At 38.4% G+C, this 24410-nt stretch overlaps 1 protein-coding gene and 1 long non-coding RNA gene across 15 annotated transcripts in view; one reads left to right on the top strand and one right to left on the bottom strand.

Annotated features, from left to right (window-relative positions):
• The window catches only part of Tacc1 (transforming acidic coiled-coil containing protein 1), a 114904-nt gene extending 91490 nt beyond the window's left edge, over positions 1-23414 (top strand). For all 14 annotated transcript variants that reach the window (XM_078031237.1, XM_078031235.1, XM_078031236.1 and 11 more), the window contains 7 exons: positions 7780-7905; positions 9547-9623; positions 10892-10935; positions 14257-14417; positions 15303-15409; positions 17036-17156; positions 18306-23414. In XM_078031237.1, coding sequence (XP_077887363.1) covers positions 7780-7905; positions 9547-9623; positions 10892-10935; positions 14257-14417; positions 15303-15409; positions 17036-17156; positions 18306-18374 — 705 coding nt within the window. In that variant the 3' untranslated portion in view covers positions 18375-23414. The remainder of the gene's footprint in view (positions 1-7779; positions 7906-9546; positions 9624-10891; positions 10936-14256; positions 14418-15302; positions 15410-17035; positions 17157-18305) is intronic.
• Positions 21-14262, bottom strand: LOC144370459 (uncharacterized). Its single transcript, XR_013430441.1, has 4 exons — positions 13676-14262; positions 7164-7262; positions 5549-5681; positions 21-3599 (listed from the first exon to the last, which is right to left on the bottom strand). It is a non-coding gene; the product is annotated as an uncharacterized LOC144370459 (long non-coding RNA).
• Positions 23415-24410: the final 996 nt, after the last annotated feature.

The following is a 24410-nucleotide window of genomic DNA, read 5'->3' on the forward strand; positions in this document are numbered from 1 at the left end:
TTTTTCTTTTATTTTTATTTTTTTATTTGAGATACTTCTGATTTTTATTTTTTTTATTTTTATTTTTTTAATTTAATTTTATTTTTTTAAATTATTAGTTGTTCAAAACATTACAAAGCTCTTGACATATCATATTTGATACATTTGATTCAAGCAGATTATGAACTCCCATTTTTACCCCGTATACATATTACAGAATCACATCAGTTACAAATCCACTTTTTTACATACTGCCATACTAGTGTCTGTTGTATTTTACTGCCTTTCCTATCCTCTACTTTCCCTCCTTCCCTCCCCTCCCCGGATTTCAGTAAGTTGCCCAGGCTGACCTCAAACTTGCTGTCCTCCAGTCTCAACCTCCTGAATAGCTGGGATGCCACCACACCCAGCCACAAAAATCTTTTTTTATCTCTTTATTTTCAGTTTTAGATATACAGGAATTCCTTGTTCTATTTTTATATATCTTACCCCTACTATTCAAATTATTAACATTTTACGTACAATATAGTTATCTAAATCACTAATACACATATACTGATAGCAGTACTGTTAGTTAATATTTAAACTTGTTCCGATTTTTTCAATTGTCCTACTAATATCCTTATTCTAGTGCAGGCTTCAACACAGGATCCCACAGTGCACTTAGCTCTGTGAGCACTCTACCGCTGAGAGGTAGAGAGAAAATGGCCACATGGGTAACTTAAAGCCATTTGTCTTGTACTCACAGAAAGCTAATGGGGCTATTATCAACATAGCAGATTGTGCTTTGTGAGCACAATCCCCTTAGTCTCCTTTCATCTGTAACTGTTTCTCAGTTTTTGTCTCTAATGACCTTGACAGTTTTGAAGAGTTCTGTTCTGTTAAGTGCAGAGTACATCTTTCAGTTTGGATTTTTCTCATGCTTTTTCATGATTAAATTCATTTTATTTGTCTTTGGCACAGATACAGCAGAATTAATGATGTAGATGGCAATGTGTCCCCTTTTGGTAGGGTTAATTTGATCACTTGATTAAGGTAATGTTGCCCATGTTTCACCATTTGAATACGTCCTAAAGAAACTATATTCCAGGGGCTGGGTTGTGGCTCAGTGGCAGAGAGCTTACCTCGCACATGTGAGGCACTGGGTTCGATCCTCAGCACTACATAAAATGAATAAATAAAATAAAGTTAGTGTGTTCATTTACAACTAAATTTTTAAAAAGTATATTCCAGGTAGGAGTATTGGCCTGTGTAAAATCAGGGAGTAGGAAAAAGTATGAATTTTATAAGGAATTATGAATATTAATAATCTCATGTCACTGGAGGATACTTTGTATATGGAAAGTAAGAGACAGGTAATCAAGGGATACAGATAACACTGCCAGGAGGTTTGAATTTTGATAAAATTGGTAGGTAGCTCTTGTGAGGTTTGAAGTAAGAAATAGTGTGATTGGTTATAGTTCAGAGAATGAGATAGAGGCTGGGAGAGGGTTTAGCAGGTAGAACTGTCACTGCTTGGTGACATGACATTCGTGATGGCGGTAATGAAAGAAAGTTGATGAAGACCACTCGGTTTCTGCCCTGAGAATCCAGGTGGTCGCTGTTAACCAAGCCCAAGGGGGCCTCATAACACATGGTACCACTCTCCACCTAGTGGTGTAAGTCACAAGTCTGGGTGTCATTTTTGACTCCTCCCTCCCCCTTGCTCCCCTAGTCAAGATATGTGGCTTCTGTGTCCAAAACTTATTGTAAATTCATCTACTCTTTTTCAGCTCATGGCTACTACTGGTCCCATTTTAATGGTGGTGGCTGTTTTTTAACTCGTCTTCCTGTTTCTAGGCTTAGTCTCTCATCCTTTGGCATAAATCAGCATAATGTGATTCAAACACAAAATTAGTCTCTTTATTCCTTTCTTAAAGCTCTGCATAGGCTTCCCCTATCTTAAGGATATGTTCAGACTCTTATTGTGGTCTGTGTGATTCTCCACATTTGACACTTGCCTACCTGAATGGAATTTTTTTTTTTTAAGTTCTATGACCCACCTCTTTGACCCATTTCCCTATTCTCCCTGCTTCCCTATAAGATTATAAGCATGGTACAGGTAGGGACCATGACTGTATTATTGGCTGGTACACCCCAGGACCCACCACTATAAATATTTATGGATGTAGGAATAAGTAAAAGAGAAGAAAGATCAGAATTGTAGAGTTTATTTTTAGATATATGGCTTTAAGTTACCCATGTGACCATTTTCTCAGTCCATGTGTCCTTTTGGTGGTTATGGGTGTGTAACATGAGCTCAAGAAAAGTTTGGTTGGCTTTAATAGCTCTGAGGGACCATAGGACACAGGTGATAATTGAAGCTGTGGAAGCAAATAAAGTTGAGATTGAAACACTTTACTTTGATCCACAGTAAAAAATACCTTTCAATTCTCGACCAGTACATATCTGGCACATCATAGCTCATACACTTGTATATTTATAAAACAAATTACACAATTATATGCCTTTCTTCTAATTTACTTTGATGTTTCCTATTTCTTTTTTTAGTGCAGATTTTTGGTGCCACTAAATTGTTTTCATGATTCACTACTGTGCTATGACCCCTGGTATTTCTCTATATAATAGAGAATGAACTTCTTAACCTTAGGAATGGGCATAGGAGGAGCCTATAGAAGCATGGACAGGAAGTCAGAAGGAAGAACTTACATATCACATGTGGGAAATCAGAAAGCATTGTTTCCTCACTAAGGCTTCATACCTTAGTAACATTTGTTTCCAGACAAAAATCACTTTTGCCCAGAAACTTATGTGATCCTCAGTTTTCTGGAGAATGAGTTCTTCTGATCCCAGTACAGCCACTCAAGGACTGAAGCTTCAGTTTGCTCATCTGTGAAAGAGAAACTCCATACCCTACTACCAAAGCAACCTGGTTGTACAGCCCAGAAATCTGGTTCCTTTTGAAGTTTTCCAAGTACAATAGGCATACTTTCTAGTATTTTCAGTGTGTAAAAATAGTGAAAGGATGGGGCCGGGGTTGTGGCTCAGTGGTAGAGCACTTGCCTAGCATGAGTGAGGCACTGGGTTCATCCCTGGCACCACATAAAGATAAACAGATAAATGTATTGTGTCCATCTACAATTAAAAAAAATTTTTTTAAATAGCAAAAGGATGATTGAAGAGGGGTGTGTTGAGTGGACAAAGCATTGGTTTGCAGATTTATGCAGCTCTTGAAACTGTTTAAACTTCATGATTCCCAACTTATTCCTCTAACACTTGTCTCTAGAGCCTGCTGGTGAAAGACATAGATGATATCTGCTGTGACCTCCTAAAAATAACGGCACTTGAACTTGCTGACATAAATAAATTTCAACTTTTTTAGAATGTTGAATTAACATTGTTTAATAAATTGTCACTTTAAAGGTTGGGGACGTAGCCCAGTGGAGAACACTTACCTAGCATACATGAGGTGCCTGGAGTTGGTCCCCGGAATTTCAAAAGAAAGGAACAATTTCAGTCTTCAAAGTAATTAATAAAGAAATCTGTGTAATCTGGTATTTACTTTATTAAGCCTCTTTGAAGTACTTTCCTGTTGCAATCTTGTGCCCAGTGGTAGGTGGCTGGGACAAAATAATTAAGACCATAGAGTAAAAGTTATTAAAGGTTGAGTTTATGTGGTTTTCCAAGCATATCTTTGTTAGTAGTGGTGGCAGCTGGTACTGCTCTGGGGAGTACAAATGATGGAATGAGCACAATGCAGACAGATTGGTGATGCTAATTCTCCCACTGCAAGGACATCAGCTAAGGGAATTACTTTGTGGCATATATGTTCACTGTAGATTTGCAACCAAGATGCCATTCAGTTCTATTATCATTAGACAGGTATTTTTTGGCGCTCAATTGTGATTGCCCTGAGGGACCAGGAGAAGGACTAGGGAACATGAAACCAGATCCCTTTGGGAGGATGACTGATTAATTTGGGCATCTTTATTAAGATTTTATTTAGAGGTAGTTGTGATAACTCATACCTATGATCCTGGCTACTTGAAAGACTGAGTCAGGAGGATCAAAAGTTTGAGGCCAGCCAGGGCAACTTAGAGAGCCCCTTTCTCTAAATATATAATGGATAAGGGGATATAACTCAGTGGTAGAGTACTTGCCTAGCTTGTCCAAGGCCTAGGGTTTGGTCCCTAGTACTTCAATTTAAAAGAAAAAAAAAATTGATTCTAGCTCAGTTCTAAAAGAGATTTTACATATATTTTTTTGAGACAGGTCTAAGTTGCTTAGGGCCTCACTAAATTGCTGAGGCTGGCTTTCAAGTTTGCCTTCCTCCTGCTTTAGCCTCAACAACCAATGAGATTACAGGTATGCACCATCACACCCACCTGGCTAATTCTTTGCAATGGTAGACTTGGTAGACTTTCTACACTGTTTGATAAACAATATAAAGGACTAAGAGCTGGACATGGTGGCACACACCTATAATCCCAGACACTGGGGATACTAATGCAATAGAATTACAAATTTGCAGCCAGCCTGGGCAATTTAATGAGACTCTGTCTCAAAGTTTAAAAAGTGCTGGGGATGTACTCAGTGGCAGAGTGCTTGCCAAGCATTTGTGAGGTCCCCAATACTGTAAAACAAATCATACAAACAAATAAAAAGGACTGAAAAGTTTTAGTCCTAAGAGACTGGGAACGGTAACTGAAATAAGTGACAGCATAAATTCTTTCCCTGATCACCTCTTAAGAACTGTTGCATTCTAAGAGGTGAGGCTTATGGCTTATGGCCAGGAGAGAGCTGGCAGGTTGCAGAACCACTAGCTTAAATATAGTGGCCATCTTCCATGTCCAATTAAGAATACTGCCTCTTCTGGATACATTTGTTAGCATTAAGTTGACGTGAGCAGGCTGACTAAATTCATTTATCCCCTCCACAAATGAATGAAATACTGAACTCTAGAATGGATATTAGTATTTCTTTGCTAAGAAGACTCCTAGTAGCTTCTTAGTAGCTGAGGCAGGAAGATTGCAAGTTCAAGGCCAGACTAGGTAACTTAGACCCTATCTCCAAAATTTTTTTGGGGGGGGCGAGTGTTATACATGCAACAGTACCTTTATTTTATTTATTTATCTTCATGTGGTGCTGATGATCAAACCCAGGGCCTCATATGTGCTAGGTAAGCACGCTGAGCTACAACCCCAGCCCTCAATTTTTTTTTTTAAGGGCTGGGTATGTAGCCCAGTAGAGTACCCCTGGGTTAAATCCCTGGTATGGAAAGTGGAGGGGAGAATAAAGGAGGGAGGGATAAAGAAGGCATACCAAATTAATGAGATGGTTCTACTGTCCAGGGGTATATTGGCTATCTACTCTGAGTAACAAATTACTCCAAAATTCAGTAGCTTAAAACAATAAATACTTATTATCTCATTGTTTTGGTGGGTTAGGAATCTTCTGCTGGATGCCTCTTGATTCATGATCATGAGGGTCTCTCGTGATCAAGGTATTACTAGTCATCCAAATCCAGTCATCCCTGTATTTGATTTAGGGTGAATTTGATTCCACTCACATGGTTGTTGGCAGAGACATTATTTCTTTTCACAAGGGCTTTTGCAGACTTCTCAAAACATGGAAACCAGAGTCTTTTTATAATATTAGGTTCCATGATTTTTGCCATATCCGAGTGAGTCACTAAGTCTAGGCTGTACCCAAAGAGAAGAGAATGCACGAGAGGATTAGTACTAGGAGGTAAGGTTTGGAGAGCCAGTTAGAGACTGCTCATCTCAAGTGCCCCCTGGTTCTAGTGAGAGATTTCTACCAAAATCTATACCAGGAGGTACTGGGATTACCTTGGACCTCTGTCAGCCTGATGGGCTTCCCTCCTTCAAATGCTGCTGGAAGGTGGGCACTGCCAGTTAGTGGTTTTTATGTTTTCCTTTTTTGGTCTAAGATGAGTTTCTATATTGGAACTATGGCTGAGGTCTGTGAAGCTGTTTCCTAAAATTACATTTGTGTTTTGAGCATTTTATATAAAGAGAGTGAGGCTACAGTGAAACAAAAAGTTTAAAAGCCACTAGTCTAAGTTAATGTTGGACTTTCTGTTTAGTCTTGGTTCAAAGAAGATACCATCCAGAGAATGGATAGATTATAATCCAATAATCAGTTAGCTATTCTCCCGTTAAAGGGAATTAAGATTATTCCCAGTTCACTTTGGATGGTATTTTGGACATTGCCATGCTCTTAAATCACAGAGCACATTCATACAAAAAAAATTTACTTCCATAGATAGGAGGAAATCACGCCAAATATGCTTTTTAGGAAGGAAAATAGTACTGTTAGGTAATTAGACAGCCATGAATGGGTGAGCACGGAAAGAACAATGAAGGGCAACTGAAAACCACAGGGAGGCTTATCTGAAAGATAAATATCTGGAAGATGGAATTTGGTATGTGAAAACCTCCACCAGCCATAATTACATACACTAAAGAAAAATTAAGATCCTGTCACACCCTACTAGGTGAGATGGCCTGGAACTCTCCCTTATCACCAAAATTATGTCACAGCCCTCAATTACCCCAAACATGACAAAGAAAGCTTGCTAAAAACTATTCAAAGGGTAGTAAATTGATAAAGGGGCAGGGAATTGAAGCAAAAACAGGGGAACTCAATTACCTTATCATCCTCTGTTCAATGTGGTCTATGCAGTTCTTATACTGTTAGTCAGAAGTCAAGAGGTAGACCTAGGTAGGACTCTGGAAATGTCCTTGGGATCCCCAATAAAACTTGAGGGCAGGAGGGGCAAGCTGTCCTTCTCTTTGTGAGGATCCATTCTCTCCCATGAGAGTGTCCCTTTTCCCTTTTCCTGTCCCTTGAGTAAACTCATGCCTGCTACTCTAAGTAACATGTCTGAAATCTTTATGGTATGATCACAAGAGCTGGTGAAGAGGGGGCTTCTGCAGCTGCCTCAGCTTTGCAGCAGGCCTCTGTCTTGTAACAATACTAAGTCCCATGTTCTTGTGAAAAATGAAATGCTAACCAAATGTGGCTTTCTGGAACTGAGTTTATGATAGAAACAAACTGGCACATCAGAAGGTGAAGTGCTACCAGAAAGGAACTGAAAATGTAATGATAAGGAAGAATCCAAGAGTCAAAATAAAAAAAAAAACATATAGGTCTTGACTTACCTCTAGCTACTTTTTATAGGGACAGGTAATGGTGTCCATGAATGTAGTTCTGGATTATAGCAGGATATCACTGCAGACCAACTGAAGTTCATGTTGATCCTGAATTATGAAGGTCGAAAGATGGAGGTCAGAGTTCAGAAAAATGGGTCATTTCAGCTTCCTTAAATCTGAAAGTCAGTAAGGCACTTTAGAAACATTGCCATTCAAAGTGCCTAAGATGTATACAGAGCATCAAATATAAAAGGAACGTCACTTTTTTTGAAAACTTATTTTCTTGGAACATGTCATACCCCAGAAATATGAGCCATTAAACATGTATCTTTTATGCCTGCGATTCCTTGGTCACTGACCACTTATACTTTCTTCTTTTTGGATTAGAAAACTTCCCCAGGTTATCTGTTCAATGAACCTAAGACTGCCCTGGTATGCACTATAACAGTTTTTCCTTAGATAGTATTGTAATTGGATTATTTCTTAAAGCTTCCCTTCTGCTGCTTTTCTCTGCAAGTGTGTTTTTAAAGGGTGTTGTCAATTCAGTAATGAGGAAGTTATTGAAGACTATTTGGGGCTAAGTAGCTAAGGAATGAATGTATTGAATGTGAGCCCTTCCCCACAGGGATTGTTCGAATCCTCTATGGAGAAGGCTCCTGTGTCTGTGGCCTGCGGAGGTGAGAGCCCCCTGGATGGAATCTGCCTCAGCGAATCAGATAAGACAGCTGTGCTCACCTTGATAAGAGAAGAGGTAAAGGCATTTTTTTTCTGTCTGCTTATCACATTTCTCTGTAAAGCCCATGTGCCAACCAGTAGATTCCATCTTTGTTGGCTCAAGTTGCCCCAGGCTGTAAGTTCTTATTTCCTACAGCTTGTGTGTAAAACTCAGTATTGATGCTGAAGTCCTGACATGTTAGTGTCCACAGGAAAAGCCAGTGCCCTGAAACACATTCTTAAGAATTTGGTAGGCTTCTTTAACTTTTAGCCTTGAAGCATTAAGTGTCTAATTTTGCCATCTCTGTTCTGATCCATTTTTAAGAGGCTTATGCCTAAGAATGCCTTAAATTCTAGGCATGTAGCTATAAAAAATTGTTTCCTAATTCCATCCATTCTTTAAACAGTTCAGCTCTCAAATTCCAGTATTGTGTTTTTAAACAGTCTCTATTCAAAAGACATTACCACAAGGCCTTTTCCAGGTGAACTGAAAACTATGGAAGACACTGTTATGCCTCATTACTCAGTTACCATCCTCTCCTGTCATATTTCTGTGCTGTATTTTATGTGTTTGGTTTATGTGTTCCTTGAAGATTCCACTTTTTCTTTTTTTAAAGAAAGTAATTCTGTTGCCATAACAATTTTATGTTTACACTACGATGAAAGTAATTAAGTACCTTTGCTCTATCTAGGTCTTTCAACATTATATAAGTAACTTTAGATTGGTAACAAGGGCTGTCAGCCAGTCCTGTTGTCAAAACTTGGGAGCAGTGGTAAGGAAGCCTACCACTGCCACCCTGCTCATTTTCTTATAAATGAGAAAAATGACTTCGTCTTCCTCTTGAGAGTTAAACTCTTGAGATAAATGACCACCTATTGAACCAAAGCAAAGACATGTCTTGTTGCCTGAAGCACACAGGGTGGCTTCTAGGTTCTTGGAGACACCAAAGTAAAGAATATACCCATCAGGAATCAGGAAACACAGCCAAGGAAGGGTAGTCGACAGTGGCAAACCCATTGGAGTTGAGGTAGTAAGTTGAAAGTGTTTCCAGATAGTAAGCATCCCAAATATGGGTGTGGGTTTTGGCCTGACTGGCAAGATCCTTCTGATGGTGAAAGATCCTAAAGAGGGATGTATCCAGCCTGGGGCATTCCCCCTCTGCACCCCTTGTTCTGACTCCATTCTTACCAGTCAGAAATCTCTGTAGAAAAGATTGTGCTGGTCACACCAATTCATAGTACTCTGATTTTGTGGCAGTTTCATTTCTCAAAGAAAATTGGTGGTCTGACATCTACTGCAATTATGTAACTTTGGCTAAGGTGAATCTCTGTCAGTCAGACGCTCGAGTGCTCTTGGTGTCCTGTCCAAACTGTGTCCCTACAGAGTTGACAGCCAGACCATGGACTGAGGTAAAATTCATGGAACTTGTAAAATCCTCTAAAGTTCCTGGGAGATCTGCTTAACTTTATCCTAGTGGCTACATTTCATCATTCTACAGCTGAGAGTACACGTTTCCAAATGTTTATGAACATTATATACAAATGTCAAGGTTTTATATTCCTAATGTCAACCGAATGCCTCAGGTTATACTTGGTCATGTGTTGTTTTCAGTCTCCAATCTTAAAATGAAACTTTAACAGATTGATAAGGTAAAATCCAAGCTTTATTATCATTTAGATAATCACTAAAGAGATTGAAGCCAGTGAGTGGAAGAAGAAATATGAAGAGACCCGACAAGAAGTTTTGGAGATGAGGTCAGACTGGAAGCTGGGGGGAGGGGTCAGGTGTCTTGAATATTATTAAATCTACAAGTGTTTGCTCACCACAGAACCAGCTGTTGGGAACTTGAGGGCTTTGATCTGAGATTACCTCACTTTGCAATTGAGAGTGTCATTTCATGAGTTATGTATTCAAGTATCATAACTCATCTTGAGTCGTTCAGAACATTACATGAAAGCAAAGTTCACACTGTTATTGTCTTTTTTAGAGAATGGACAAAAATGGGCTGGGGATGTGGCTCATGCGGTAGCGTGCTCGCCTGGCATGCGTGCGGCCCAGGTTCGATCCTCAGCACCACATACAAACAAAGATGTTGTGTCCGCCAAATACTAAAAAATAAATATTAAAAAAAAGAATGGACAAATTTGTGCAAGAATATCCATTTGGAATACAGAATAATAAGATTTAATGGGGCTGGGGATGTGGCTCAAGCGGTAGCGCGTTCGCCTGCATGCATGCGGCCCAGGTTCGATCCTCAGCACCACATACCAACAAAGATGTTGTGTCCGCCGAGAACTAAAAAATAAATATTAAAAAAATTTCTCTCTCTCTCTCTCTCTCTCTCTCTCTCCTCTCTCACTCTCTCTTTAAAAAAAAAGATTTATTGATAAGATCAATGATGGAGGCATTGAAATTCAATGGGGGATTGAACCTAGAAGTGTTCAACTATAGAGCTACATCCCAAACCTTTTTTATTATTTTGAAACAGGGCCTCACTAAGTTGCCCTGACTAATCTTGATCTTATGATCATCTTGCCTCAGTCCCCCAAATAGCTATAATTACAAGCATGTGCCATTGGGCCTGCAGAATCCATAATAATTTAAAATAGTCATTCATAGTAGCTTCAAGTTACATAATCATCACATGGATTATAAGTAGGCATGTTAATAGAAAACAAAATTGACATTAAATTGAAATCTTTTAATTTATCCTCTTTATTCTCTAAGAGAATTATGTACCATTAAGTGACTAAGGATGGCATCAAAGAAGAGAAGGAAAAAACATACATAGTTCATGCTTGTACAGTCTGCATTTGAGTGTTTAAGAAACATTTTAGCTGGGTAAAATGGCACGTGCCTGTAGTTCCAGCTACTTGGGAAGCCGAGACAAAAGGGAGACCCTGTTACGTAAATTTGTATATGTAAATCAGTATATATCAATGAGTTTAATTGTTTGAGGGCAGCATTTCTCTAAATTCCATTGTATGAAAATTCTCTTCTGAATATTCTTTTTTCTATTTAGGAAAATTGTGGCTGAATATGAAAAGACCATTGCCCAAATGATTGGTAAGGAGTTTTTTTTCCCTAGGGCATGAGCTATAGAATCTGAGTCAGTTCATGCTGCCTTAACAAGGTACCATAAACTAGGTTACTTATAAACAACTGGCATTTATTTATTACAGTTCTGAAGGGTGAGGAGACCACAATCAAGGTTCTGTCAGTTCCGGTGTCTGACATGGGCCTGTTCCTTGTAGTCATGGCCTTCTTACTTTGTCCTCACCTGGTGGCTGAATGGGATAGCTAGCTAGCTCTTTGTGGTCTTTCTTTTCACACACATAATAATTGTACACATCTGTGGGGTGCACTGTGATAATTTGATCCATGAATGCAGTGTGCAGTGATCTAATCAGGATAATTCACAAATCCATCTCAAGTATGTATCATTTCTTTGTACTGAGAACCTTTGAACTCCTTTATTCTGGTTCTTTAAAAAAATAAATAATAAATTGTTATAAATTATAGTCACCCTACTATACTATAGAACATTAGACCTTATTCCTCATATCTAACTATAATTTGGGACCTGTTATCCAACATCCTTCTTTCCCTTCCTCCCCTTCCCAGCCTCTAGAGACCAACATTATATTTTTTACTTCTGTGAAATCAACTTATTAGCTTCCACACATAACAGTGAACATGCAGTACTTACCTTTTTTTGTGCCTAGCTTAATTCACTTAACATAATGATCTTGGTTCTGGGGTCTCTTCTAGAAGGATATTGTCCTGTCTCTGCCTCATAACTTAATTACCTCCACAACCCCCCCCTCCCAACACTATCACACTGGGGTTAGGTTTCAGCCATATGAATAGGGGAACAAGGAGCGTAAACATTCAGACCATAGCAGGAGATCTTAATATGAACTTCAGTTTTTTCATCATCTATCTCATTTCCATGGTAGGCATATTCTACAAAGTTGCTTCAAATGCTGAACTGGTGGATACTGAAGCACACTCCTAAGAGGAAAAGCAGGACTAAGTTCCTGTGAGCCTATGGTCACAACATTTATATCAACTGATCAATATGTAACCTTGTCTTATATGTGTTTCCACTTAAATACACCTTACTTAATATATATAATTGATTTTTAAACATTGAATTCATGTTCAACAGGGTGTCAATTCATATCTGAACAAAACTTACCTGGCACATGTATTTTTTTTTATTTATATGACAGCAGAATGCATTAAAATTCTTATTACACATATAGAGCACAATTTTTCATATCTTTGGTTGTATACAAAGTATATTTACACCATTTTATGTCTTCATACCTGTACTTTGGATAACAACAATCATCACATTCCACCATCATTAATAACCTCATGCCCCCTCCATTCCCCTCCAACCCCTCTGCCCTATCTAGAATTCATCTATTCCTCCCATGCTCCCTCTCCCTGTCTCACTATGAATCAGCCTCCTTATATCAAAGAAAACATTCAGCATTTGTTTTTGGGGGGATTGGCTAACTTCACTGAGCATTATCTTCTCTAACTCCATCCATTTACCTGCAAATGCCATGATTTTATTCTCTTTTATTGCTGAGTGATATTCCATTGTGTATATATGCCACATTTTTTTATCCACTCATCTGTTGAAGGGCATATAGATTGATTCCACAGTTTAACTATTGTGAATTGTGCTGCTATAAACATTGATGTGGCTGTGTCCCTGTAGAATGCTGTTTTTAAGTCCTTTGGGTATAGACCGAGGAGAAGGATAGCGGGGTCAAATGGTGCTTCCACTCCCAGTTTTTCAAGAAATCTCCATATTGCTTTTCATATTAGCTGTATCAATTTGCAGTCCTACCAGCAGTGTATGAGTGTACCTTTTTCCCCCTCATCCTCACTAACACTTATTGTTGTTTGTATGCATAATAGCTGCCATTCTGACTGGAGTGAGATGAAATCGTATAGTGGTTATGATTTGCATTTCTCTGATTGCTGGTGATGATGAACATTTTTTCATATATTTGTTGATTGATTGTATATCATCTTCTGAGACGTGTCTGTTCAGGTCTTTGGCCCATTTATTGATTAGGTTATTTTTTTTTTTTTGGTGCTTTTTGAGTTCTTTATATACCCTACAGATTAGTGCTCAATCTAATGTGTGAGGGGTATAGATTTACTCCCAAGATATAGGCTCTCTGTTCACGTCACAGATTGTTTCTTTTGCTGAGAAGAAACCAGAGACCCTGCGTCTAACAGAAGAAAAAGTAGGCCCTAATCTCCATCGTGTGGGATATTCCTTAATAAGAGGACTGTGGCAGAAGAATTAAACTTCCTTAATAAGAGTCCTGTGGCAGAAGAATTAAAATCAAGAATCAATAAATGGGCTGGCACATGTATTTTAAGGCACTTCACAGCCTTCTTATGCTTTGTAACACTAGATGGCACTTCAGTACCACCTTTGGGGGCCATTTTAAACAGCAAGGTCACCAAAATAAAGCACAAAAATGCAAAATGTGACACTAAGTAGACTACTTGAAAAGGATAGTTGTTTATAGTATGAAATAAGGTAAAGCATCCCTGTCTGCCCTCAGATGAGAACACGAGCAATAGATGAATAAAAATTTTACTCACATGCCTTGAGTATGGATTCTAGGATTGCAAATAAATTTAAGTTAGTACACAAATTGCAAATACAGACTGCAAATAATGAGGATTGGCTGTTCTTGGGTTCATGTTTTTGAATTCTATGAAAGCCCTCTAAGCCATACCCAGAATGTTGATGGCCCACATACTATACCTACTGGGCGGAGTCCTCTGTTTTTGATGCAGTATCCTTCTGATTTTTCCTGTCAGACCCAGTAGTGCCTTAACAATGGTGATTAATCCTCCATGTTGAATTTAGAGCCTCTTCTAGTGAATTTTGTAAAGATTGATTCCCTAAATCAAATCAAGACAGATCTTTAAGCATTTAAATACTGAAATGATTTTTTTTTTTTTTTTTTTGTCCATGTCACCTATTGCCTTCCCAGCTCAGCCTTGGCCAGGGCCATCTCCTCTGTGTGTAATATTCTCCCCCATAGCTGCATGGCTCCCACCCTGTTCTTTGGGTCTCTATTCAAATTTTTTTCTCTGAAGAGGCAGCTCTATAAAACAGCAGCCCACTCACCTGTTCCTCATTCCTCTCATCCTTTTTTTTTTTTTACCCCATCACTCTCACCATATGTCGCTCCCCATTAAAATATAAGTCCTTGGGAGTGGGAATTTTTTTATACCCATGGCTGTGTTCCTTCCCACTGAGAACACTGCCTGGCTCAGGGAGAGCAGCTGTTCACCATTGTGTGAATAAACATGCCATTATTTTTTACTTATAATTCCCAGAAGATGAACAAAGGACAAACATGACCTCTCAGAAGAGCTTCCAGCAACTTACCATGGAGAAGGAGCAGGCCCTGGCTGACCTCAACTCTGTGGAGCGATCCCTTTCTGATCTCTTCAGGAGATATGAGAACCTGAAAGGCGTACTGGAAGGGTTCAAGAAGGTAATGAGTGTGTCCTTTTCTGTCTCTCTCCTGGCTAGTACTGGATCATCACACACATAATGCAAGGGGTAAAAAGCCTTTTAAAAGGGGCTCCGCCTTGTATCTTCTATTCCAGTAAAACCATGTTTTTTTTTACTTTTTCATTTCTATAATCAGGCAGCTGGCCCACAGGGTGGTATCTCTTGATTATTTTTACTGGATCAAGCCAGTGAAGCCTAGATACAGCCAGAGTGTGGCATAGAGTACAAGAATTGGAACCCTCAGATCTCAGGATACATCTAGAAACGTTCTTTTTAATTATTCACCTTTTCAATGTTAGTAAGTGTAGAAGGGATTCCATATCATTGAAAAAAAATCTTAAGTGGCATATTTTAGAAAACATTAAATGTAATAATTTGGTTGAATAGTATTAATAAGACACATTAAAGCAGTGAAATTCTTTTGTTTTCTTTTTTTAATGCGGCTGAGGTGGAACCTAGAATCTCATACATGCTAGGCAAGAGCTGTACCGCTGAGCCACACCTTCAGCCTTTGAAATTCTTTATTTTCCTATTAAATTAAAAATGAAACTAGCCAATATGTCTAATGTAGAAATCAAATCACTATTCAGTTTTGAATAAGTACCTCCCTAAAGGAGGTATATTGGTATAACTGAACCTTACTGTATGATGTTGAAAATTAATACATAAAGAAATTATGTTATAAAAATATCTAGAATTTTAAAGTGAGATTTGTATGTGCCTATTTCAGATTACCATACATATTAAAGTTATCTGAGTTAATTGGGTTTTTCCATTTTTTTACATATGACTCTGATATATATTATATTACTAGTAGAAGAAAAATGAAATGACCTGTTTATTTTTAATTTTCACTATGGAACAGAATGAAGAAGCCTTGAAAAAATGTGCTCAGGATTACTTAGCCAGAGTTAAACAAGAGGAACAGCGGTATCAGGCCCTGAAAATCCATGCAGAAGAAAAACTAGACAAGTAAGAGCTTGTAAATTTGAATTTTACTTTTCATAATGTTATGAGGATATTGACAGAGGCAGAAACTTCATTTTATCTAAAAAGTAATATATACTTGTACATTTTGCTAAATGTATTCCTAAGTGTAAGAAAACAAGTTCACTGTTTTGCAACCTCAGGGGGTGTGTATGTATATCTGTGTGTGAGAGACAGATTTCAATTTTTGAGCCATCTTCTTTACATGGTTAAAACATTAAGAAACATAAAAAGGTATACAGTATCACCCTCCCTTTCCTGCCCCCCTTACACTAGGTTCCTACCTCTTTTCCCCTCAAATAATCAGTAGAGTTTCTGTTTCTCCTTCTAGATATGCTTTTTTCCCTCCTTTTTTAGATGATAGCATACTTCCTTTTTTTGTGTAGCAATACAGTTTTGAAAATCTTTCTCTGTCTAGTCTGTTCATGAGGAGCTTCCACATGGTATTCCACTGTTGGAATGTATCATTTACATTCTCTCCTGTTGGACATTGAGGTTAATTAGAATCTTTTGCTGCAACAAACAGTGCTGTAGTAGGTAACCCTGTAGATTATCCTTTTACATGCATTTAAGTTATCTTTATGATATATGTAATAGAAAAGGAATTCTTGAACCAAAAAATAATGAATGTATAATTATAGTAGTTATTTTCAAATGACCTCATAAAATTTATACCCATTTATACCCCTGTACAATTCTTAGGAGCATTTGTTTTCCCTACAGCTCTGTTAGCAGATCAACTTATTGATTTTATGCAAATCTAATAGATGAAAATGGTATTTCATTGTAGGTTTTTGTGGTTTTGGGCAAGTAAGCAACATAACTTTTATTTTATTACCTGTAGTTTTGATTTGCATTTGTCTTAATGAAGAAACTAAATATATTTTAGCACTTACCTATTCAAATATTTACTGTGTATGACTATTCTTTGCCTATTTTTCCATTGTCAGTTTATATGTTTTATACATTAGGGATACCAGCCCTTTGTAATGTGAATTGTGAATAATTTTTCAAGGTTGTCATGTATTTTTTGGCCCTGTTATGGTGTTTCTGATATGCAGAATGTTTCATTTTTAGTACTGGGTATTGAACACAGGGCCTCATGTAGGCCCGATAAGCAAGACGCTGTTTCAAAATATATTTTTTTAAAAAAAGATTCCCTTTTTATTTTATTAATAAGGTTGCTTCCTTGAGGTTTGTGTCTCATAAACATTAATGGCTAGTATTCTAAATTGTTTAGCTGTGATGATCTCTGGAGTGACCTGTCCACTTTTATATTGGGTTTTTAAAAAATTAAGATTATTGTAGAAACTGTTACATAATTCTTTTCTCATGAAATACAAATTTTAAAGAACGCCATGGCCTTCAAAAATGATTCTACCATTGGCGTGTCTCATGGGAATTTCCCTAGCAATTGTATATAAAATGAATTTTTATTAATTAAAATTAAATTATGTAAGTCTCTGATTCTTGTCTTTTTGCTGATCATGCAATCTGTTCTTTTGAGTCTGTCTGCTGGAGGTCAATGGTTATTCTCCTGACTCTTTAGCTGTGCCCTGGCTAACATGTGCTTTCTTTCTCTTTATTCCACAAACAAAACTCCACAAACAGAGCCAATGAAGAGATTGCTCAGGTTCGCACAAAGGCAAAGGCTGAAAGCGCAGCTCTGCATGCTGGACTCCGGAAAGAGCAGATGAAGGTGGAATCCCTGGAAAGAGCCCTGCAGCAGAAGGTATGACAAGGGGTTGGGTCAAGACAACCATGCAGGTGCCTGGTCCTCCTCCTCTACAGTGGCTCACATTGGTCCTTGGTGTGCTTTGTGCACCATGATCCTGGGTGAAAGTGACCTTGCCTTTGTACTCAGATACTTCAACCCAGATCCTTTGTGAACTAATTCTTGGGGAGACAGACAAGTCACGCCATTAACCTTCCAGTTATATTATATGCGAATCATCCACAGGCAGGGTGCAGAAAGGAATTTGGAATTTGCATTTTAACTGAAGTTCAGTGATCAAACACTTTTAGTAGGGGTCACGAGGCTTACCTTTCATTCATTCTGTTTTCTTTTTATGCAATACATGAAGCCATCTTCCCCTTCACTTGCTTTAGATCATTGGTTCTCAATTAGGGGTAATTTTGCCCTCCAGGAGACATTAGGCAATGTCTGGAGATTAATTGGCTGTCATGACTGGGAGATGCTACTAGCATCTAGTGAGTAGAAGCCCAAAATGTTGTCAGATATCCTACAGTGCACATCCCCCCCCATCCATACATTTACCCAGGCCAAAACACAAGTCCTGCTGATGTAGAGAAACCCTTTTGTAAATAAATGGAAACCAGTAGTAGCAATCCTTATATTGCACTTCCCAGCAATTTTTGTTTCTTTTTTATGTCTCCAGCATTTTACTTACTACATCTCCACTTATGCACTTGTACCTATTCAGTCCATTTAGTTAGAACATGGGGTCTGAGGGCCCCTCATGTTCCCTTGGATACTCTGATGCCAGAATCCCAACTCCTAGAGAAGCTGATGGATTGAGTGAGACTCAGATGTTTGTGTTGCTGAAAAGTACCTCACACAGTTCCTATGAAAACAAGAAATTTGGGAACTGAGTTGTTTACAAACAGGCTTCAGAGGACTGGTGACTACCCACCTCACCCTCTACTCAGTTAAGCCCAATACTATGAGTACATGCACATTTACAGGGGAGAAGGATTAGCATTTTCCTTTCTTCACAAGATCTCTAATATAGAAAAGTAAAGAATCACTGAATTAGGTTGTCTAGGTAGGATCTAGCCAGTCCTGGGACTATCTAGCTATAATTCCCTTTATCTTAGAACACAAAGTGGCCTGCTTATAATCATATCATCTGTCTTTTAGAACCAAGAAATTGAAGAACTGACAAAAATCTGTGACGAGCTGATTGCAAAGCTGGGAAAGACTGACTGAGATTCCTCTCTTCACGTAGCAGATCTGCACTCCAATGCTTCTGTCATGACCACAAGTATCTTGCCTTATCTAGGAATAATCGTACCTTTGCAGAGAAAAAAAAAATTAAAAAAAAAAAAAAAAAAGCACAGACCCACCGCTGCCTGTCCTGCTTAGTTGCCAGTACAGCAGCCCTGGAAGGAGCCCTGGAGGTTAGCCCAGTCAGGAAGGAGTGTGATCTGCCAGTGCTGGAATCCTTTTCTGCTCCCCAGCATCAGGTTCAGTTAGGGAGGCTGTAGAGCCTGGTTTTCTCTTAGTTGGTCTTAAAGTCATCTTTCCTTCTCCCAAGTTTGTAATTTGTGATTTTGTGGCTACCATTTGGGGTTATCTCCTCTACCACCTGTCTGATATTTTTATGACCTTATAATCTTTTAATTTTCAGTATCACTGGTTTTATTGAAGGAGATGATCTGGCCTTTTGTTATTTACAGTTTATAAACAAGAAGGGGCTTTGAGTATCCTTGTTATATACATTATCCTTCACACATCTCTATCTATACATGCTGCTGCTTTGTCCCTACAGCACATAGAAGAACATACATCTATAAATGTAAAACCCTGTTTTGAAACAGCCCTGTTTCCAAATGCTAACTTACAAATTTGGATATCAAGTACAGTGACACATGCCTGTACTCCAGCTACTCAGGAGGCTGAGACTAGAGGGTCAGTTGAGCCCAGAAGCACTGTCTTCTCCTGACCCCGCCCCCCAAAAAAAGAAAAGGAAAGAAAGAAACTGGGGGGCATCCAAGATGTGAAGGCCATAGACATGAGTTTCACATCTAGGGAACACTTTCTGCCTCGCTGTTTCATTGCGTTGGTATTTAGACACCCCTGCATATTGATGAGGACAGCCCTTTGGCACTGAGTCCTCCTACTGAAAGTGGTGTCTGCTTTCTGCATGAACATCGGTGCAGAAATCCCTCAAAGCTGGGGTTTGTGAAATCTGCCCTGGAGTCATTTAGCCTTCTGCTTCCTTTTATTGATGCAAAACCAACATCTCACCTTTGTTATCTCTGAAATATTCAAAGAAAAATCTATTTGTGAAAGCTTAGATGGTCTTAATTAAAAAGTGACTATAGCCCTGTTATCAATTACAAGGCAAAGGAAGAGTAATCTCTTTGTCTTTACAAGTGTGGTACATTGTTCTTTGGATATTTAAAAAAGAAAAAATCCTTTCATACTTAAGATAGAGTTTTTAACAAAGCAGGCAGTAAAAATAATATGTGACCCATTCCAAAGATTAGCACATATGTTTGAACAAAACAGTCTGAACACTAGGGAAGGAGGTACAGGGAGAAGGTCCATACAGACAAAACCAAGTTCCTCCAGCTATTGCTGGACACAGTTCAGAGTGGTGGGACATTAACCCCAAAATGGAAATTTCCCACGAATCCCCTTTCACTTGATAGGCAAAACCCATGCAAGTGTTATAAAGCACTCTTTTGTCTTAATCTTACACCCTGAAAGTGGTGATATGCACTATGTTCAGTACATGTCCGTTTTCCTACTTCTCTTGTAAAACTGTTGCATGAGCCAGCTTCAACAGTGAATTGTGCCTCGTGGAGAACCTCTATAGATCTTTAAAAAAAAAAAAAAGTGTTTCTTTAGCAGTGTATTGCTCATGTGGGTGCAATCTTTAGCCCCAGGGAAGTTGATAATGTCTTTTAAAACCAGAGTCATGTTTTACCAATATGCATTTATCATAATTGGTGCTTAGGCTATATTTCAAAGCCTATTGTCTTAACATTTTGTACAAAACAAAACAAAACAAATTATTTGTGGTTGGAGAAGTGGCTTGACAATCATTTGGGCTTTGAAAGTAGTGACTGTGGTTTAATGTGAATGCTGTACCAGGAGTCACAGTATTGGGTACAAGTGTCTCCTGTGGTATGACCACTTTTTTCTCTAGTCCTCTACTATGAGGGGAGTTGATTTTGCATTTTGCAGAAAGAAACAGTGCAAACCCTTTACTGCTGTGTTTTGCTGACATTCATGTTTACTTGTTTTAAATTGATCTGTTTTAAGTATGAAAAGCTTATAGTAGTCTCCATTATAAATCCATAGTCATTTTTTTTTCTTTTTAAAATATTTTTGCAGTGCTGGGGATTGAACCCAGAGCCTCACATATCCTAGGCAAGTGCCCTACTGCCAAGCTACATTCCCAGCACTATAATCATCTGTTTAAGCTATTATGTATTTTAAAAGCACACTCTGTTGTGTTAAAACAGAGGTAACGACATTCCTTCCCTAGCACACTAGTAGAAAAAAATTCTTGAAAACTGGACCCCAGTGAATGAAGGTGCTGTATGAAAGAGCCCTTGCTAAATAATATTTGTCACTGACCTCAGTCATGACCATTACAAGGAAATGGCTGCCATTCTATAATAGATGGATACTCTCAAACAAGACTCAAAATATATCATTACAACTGGCAGATGAAGAGAATATACTAGACAGAGTGAAGTATATTTATTTTTCTTTAAACATAAGCCAAAAATTAAAAAAAAAACCGTCTAGAACTCTGAAGAGCAAGAATATACTCTAGAATTTGCTTCGGCATGTATGAGGACCAAATTACTTGTTAGACAGTCAATTTTAAAAACTGGGTTATGAAAGCGAAAGGGGGAAATGGAAGTTAGCTTCTGGCTTAGGTTTGGGAATATTAAGTGATCTTGCTGAGACTGAATCCAGAGCCATTTCTTCAGTTTCTGACTTTGCCAAAGTGTAGATAACTTTTATCTAGCAGTATTTTGGGAAAAAAAATGGACTGAATGGTTTACTGTGTAGTCTAGATAGTTGGTCACATCAGACCTCCCGGGATTTACTCTAGTTAGGTGAGCTACTTGAAGATGGTGATTTCCCTAAACCTTTTTTGTTCTGTAAAACTGCTCTGGAAATCTTGAAAGGCCCCGTGTTCTCACGTGGTTTCTAGCTTCTTCATATGCAGCCCAAATTAGGAAGTGCAGAAGCATATGACAGTGAAAAACAGGATTCAGCAGACTTCCAGAAGTTATGGGATCTGAGGGGAGATTCGCCTGTAGTTCTGGAGAATAGCTCAAGTTAAATCTTCTTTCCAGCCAATGGCTCTTCCTACTTATCCACACTTGGTACAACCCCCCGGCACATACTTAGATATCTTTTAAATAGCCCTGAATTAGTTCTAATTATAAATAGGGAGAATAAACTGCCCCAAATGTTCTTAAACTGAGCAGCCAAGTTAAAGCACTCACCCTCAGAAAAGGTAAAAGAAAATATGGCAGCTCTGTGCCTCATGAAAGGGTTGGGGGATTTTTGTTTGTTTGTTTGTGTGTGTGTTTGCTTGCTTCAGGTTTTTTTTTAAGAATAAGCATTGGTACACTGGGTTGGAAGTGACTCAGCATATCCTTTTTTATTGTAGTAAGCATTCTGAAGCACCCCCTTTTTACTTCCTTTTGGTTTTTCATTACAGTTGGTAGCCATCTCATTAACTGTTTATGACTGTTGTCTCCTTGTGGTTGTATAACTGTGTGAGCTTGCTCACAGACTTTTTTATCCTGTTTTTAGGAAGAGAGAAAAACCAGGTCTTGAAAGATTAAAATGACTCAAGCAAGGGATTTTAAAATAAAGCTGTATATATTCTGAAGAATTTTAAAAGCTAACAAATTATTATTTGCTTATTGAAGAACAAATATAGTCTGGGAATCCCAGAATGTCAAGCCAAAGCTTAGTCTAAAAAGTCATCATCTTTCAAAGATTTTAATAAAGAATTTTTTTGAGGAGACCTCTGTCCAAAATGGTTTGACTGGCCTCTAGATTCCAGTTATTTATTTTTTTAAAATAATGTACGGGCTGGGGATGAGCTCAGTGGTAGAGTGCTTGCCTACTAACTCTAGTGGTAGAGTTCCAGCCCCAGCCCTGGGGGCAGGGGTGGAGGAGAACAAACTGCCTCTCAATCCTTGAGTCTCCTATACAGGAAAAGTGAAAAGAGTTGATATAATAGACTCTTTTCTCCAAGGATCTCCTCTAGAAGGTCATATATCCAGCAGCATTCTCCAGTGAAGACCCACTCCCCAGCACCAAACTTGAATCTGGAGACTAAAGATTGCACTTTCGTAGTTTTTTGTCCAAATGCAATCCCATTTCTGTGCCTCTTAGCATGCAGTTAGATTTGGACAAACAAGATTCCTAAGGAATGACTTTATTAACTATAATATGGTTACAGCTATTATATAAATATATATATATATATTCTGGTTATAGTTCTAATATGGAGATATTGTGTGTGATGCTGGCCTGTGGCAGTCTGTATAATGCTTCAACTTGTACAGAGGAGGCCAGGCTTGAAGCTGAGGTGTGGCCTGAACCTTCCCTGTGTCGACTTTTTACTTTCCAACTGTCAGGATGCCACTTTCTCCCTCCCTCTGCCTTTTTTAGTGGTATCTGGAATATACTCCAAAGAGTATTTCCTAGTCACATCATTAATTGATACTCTATATTTATGAATAACTTTCAAATGGACATAAAAAATTTGAACTCTGAAGCCACGCCCAGTACAGATACAGGGCAGTGTGTAGGTTACCACACCCGAAGCCTCAGCCTCAGCCTGGGTCCTTCTCAGCTACTGGGACAGGATCCAGGCTTTTTTTAAACCTCAGAGGTAGCAGTAAACTTTTTAGTATTGCTGTTAGCAAGTGTGTGTTTGCCAATAGATATCCATTGTACTAATGTGCCAACAAGTAAATGTTTATTGCACATCTGCTTCCACTGTGTCCCCATGGGCTCCCCGAAGAGTGTGAGGGGCCCCTCACCTGCAAGGGTGAGTGCTGCATTGACTACTGCTATCAGGATTGTGTTGTGTGGAATAATCATCTGCATAAATTTTATATACATAGTAATTTCCCTTTTTATATGTCAGGTAAATATTTGTAAAAGTTATACTCACACAAATGAAATTATTATAATGATTACTAATATATTTTTTCCATGTTTCATTGCCTGAATAAAAACTGTTTATCACTGTTAGATCTGGGTGTGTGTGTGGTGGTGTTGTTTCTAGTAATTCATTTTATCCCCAAGTGTGAAAATTTACAGCAGCTTTGCTTATTTTTATGAGTTCCATATTTCAGTCTAAAAATAGGAAAGATGACATTTTTCCCTACACTCACTTTTGAGGTTTTATGCATTTGGCTGAGTGTGTAATTAAAAACAAAACAAACTTTGGGATTCAGACCTTGCCATGTAAATATCCATGACTTTGCATCTGTGCAAACAGTTTTTAGCTGGGTGGGTGTTTCTTGTTTTTGCTTCAAGACTGTCTTACCCTGAGTATTTTTCAAGTTACCCCAAGCTTGAGCCAGAGCTGTGTCGACATTACGGCCCGCAGAAAATAGTTGAAGTTTTTTTGTTTCTTCTAGGTTAATACCAGGAAAAACTTTTTCAATACTAGCCAGGCCAACTCTCCCCTCAAGGGGAGCAGACAGGAAATTTCATGGGTTGTATTACTGGAAAAGATAGAGTCAAAGCTCCATTTGAAGACTAGGTAAGGATCCCCTAAGGAAACAAGAGCCCTATCACAATCTTACCATTTGACCATCCTAAGACATTGCAGTCAATAAAGTTCCTCAAAGGAATGTTTCACTTCAGTGTGTTCCTGAACTGCAAAGAGAACCCTATAAAAATCACAGGAATATTCTCCTTTTCTGAGAATTATTGGAAAAAATAAGATGGAACTTATCCTCTACTCTTCTAAAAGAGCTTTATTCTTGCATAACTTAAGACCACCAGTGTTCTTTTTTTTTTTTTTTTTTTTTTTTTTTTTAGTGGTACTGGGAGTGAACTTGCCTTGCCCATGGCAGGTAAGTGCACTACTAACCTACATCTACCTCGGCCTTTTTATTTTGAGGCAAGTTCTTGTTAAGTTGCTGAGAGTGTCATTGAGTTGCCCAGGTTGATCTCAAACTTAAGCCTCCTGCCTCAGTCTTCTTAGTAGCTGGGATTACAGGTACACACCACCAAGTC

This window comes from Ictidomys tridecemlineatus, chromosome 14 (genome assembly GCF_052094955.1).
Source record: "Ictidomys tridecemlineatus isolate mIctTri1 chromosome 14, mIctTri1.hap1, whole genome shotgun sequence".
Classification (NCBI taxonomy): Eukaryota; Metazoa; Chordata; class Mammalia; order Rodentia; family Sciuridae; genus Ictidomys; species Ictidomys tridecemlineatus.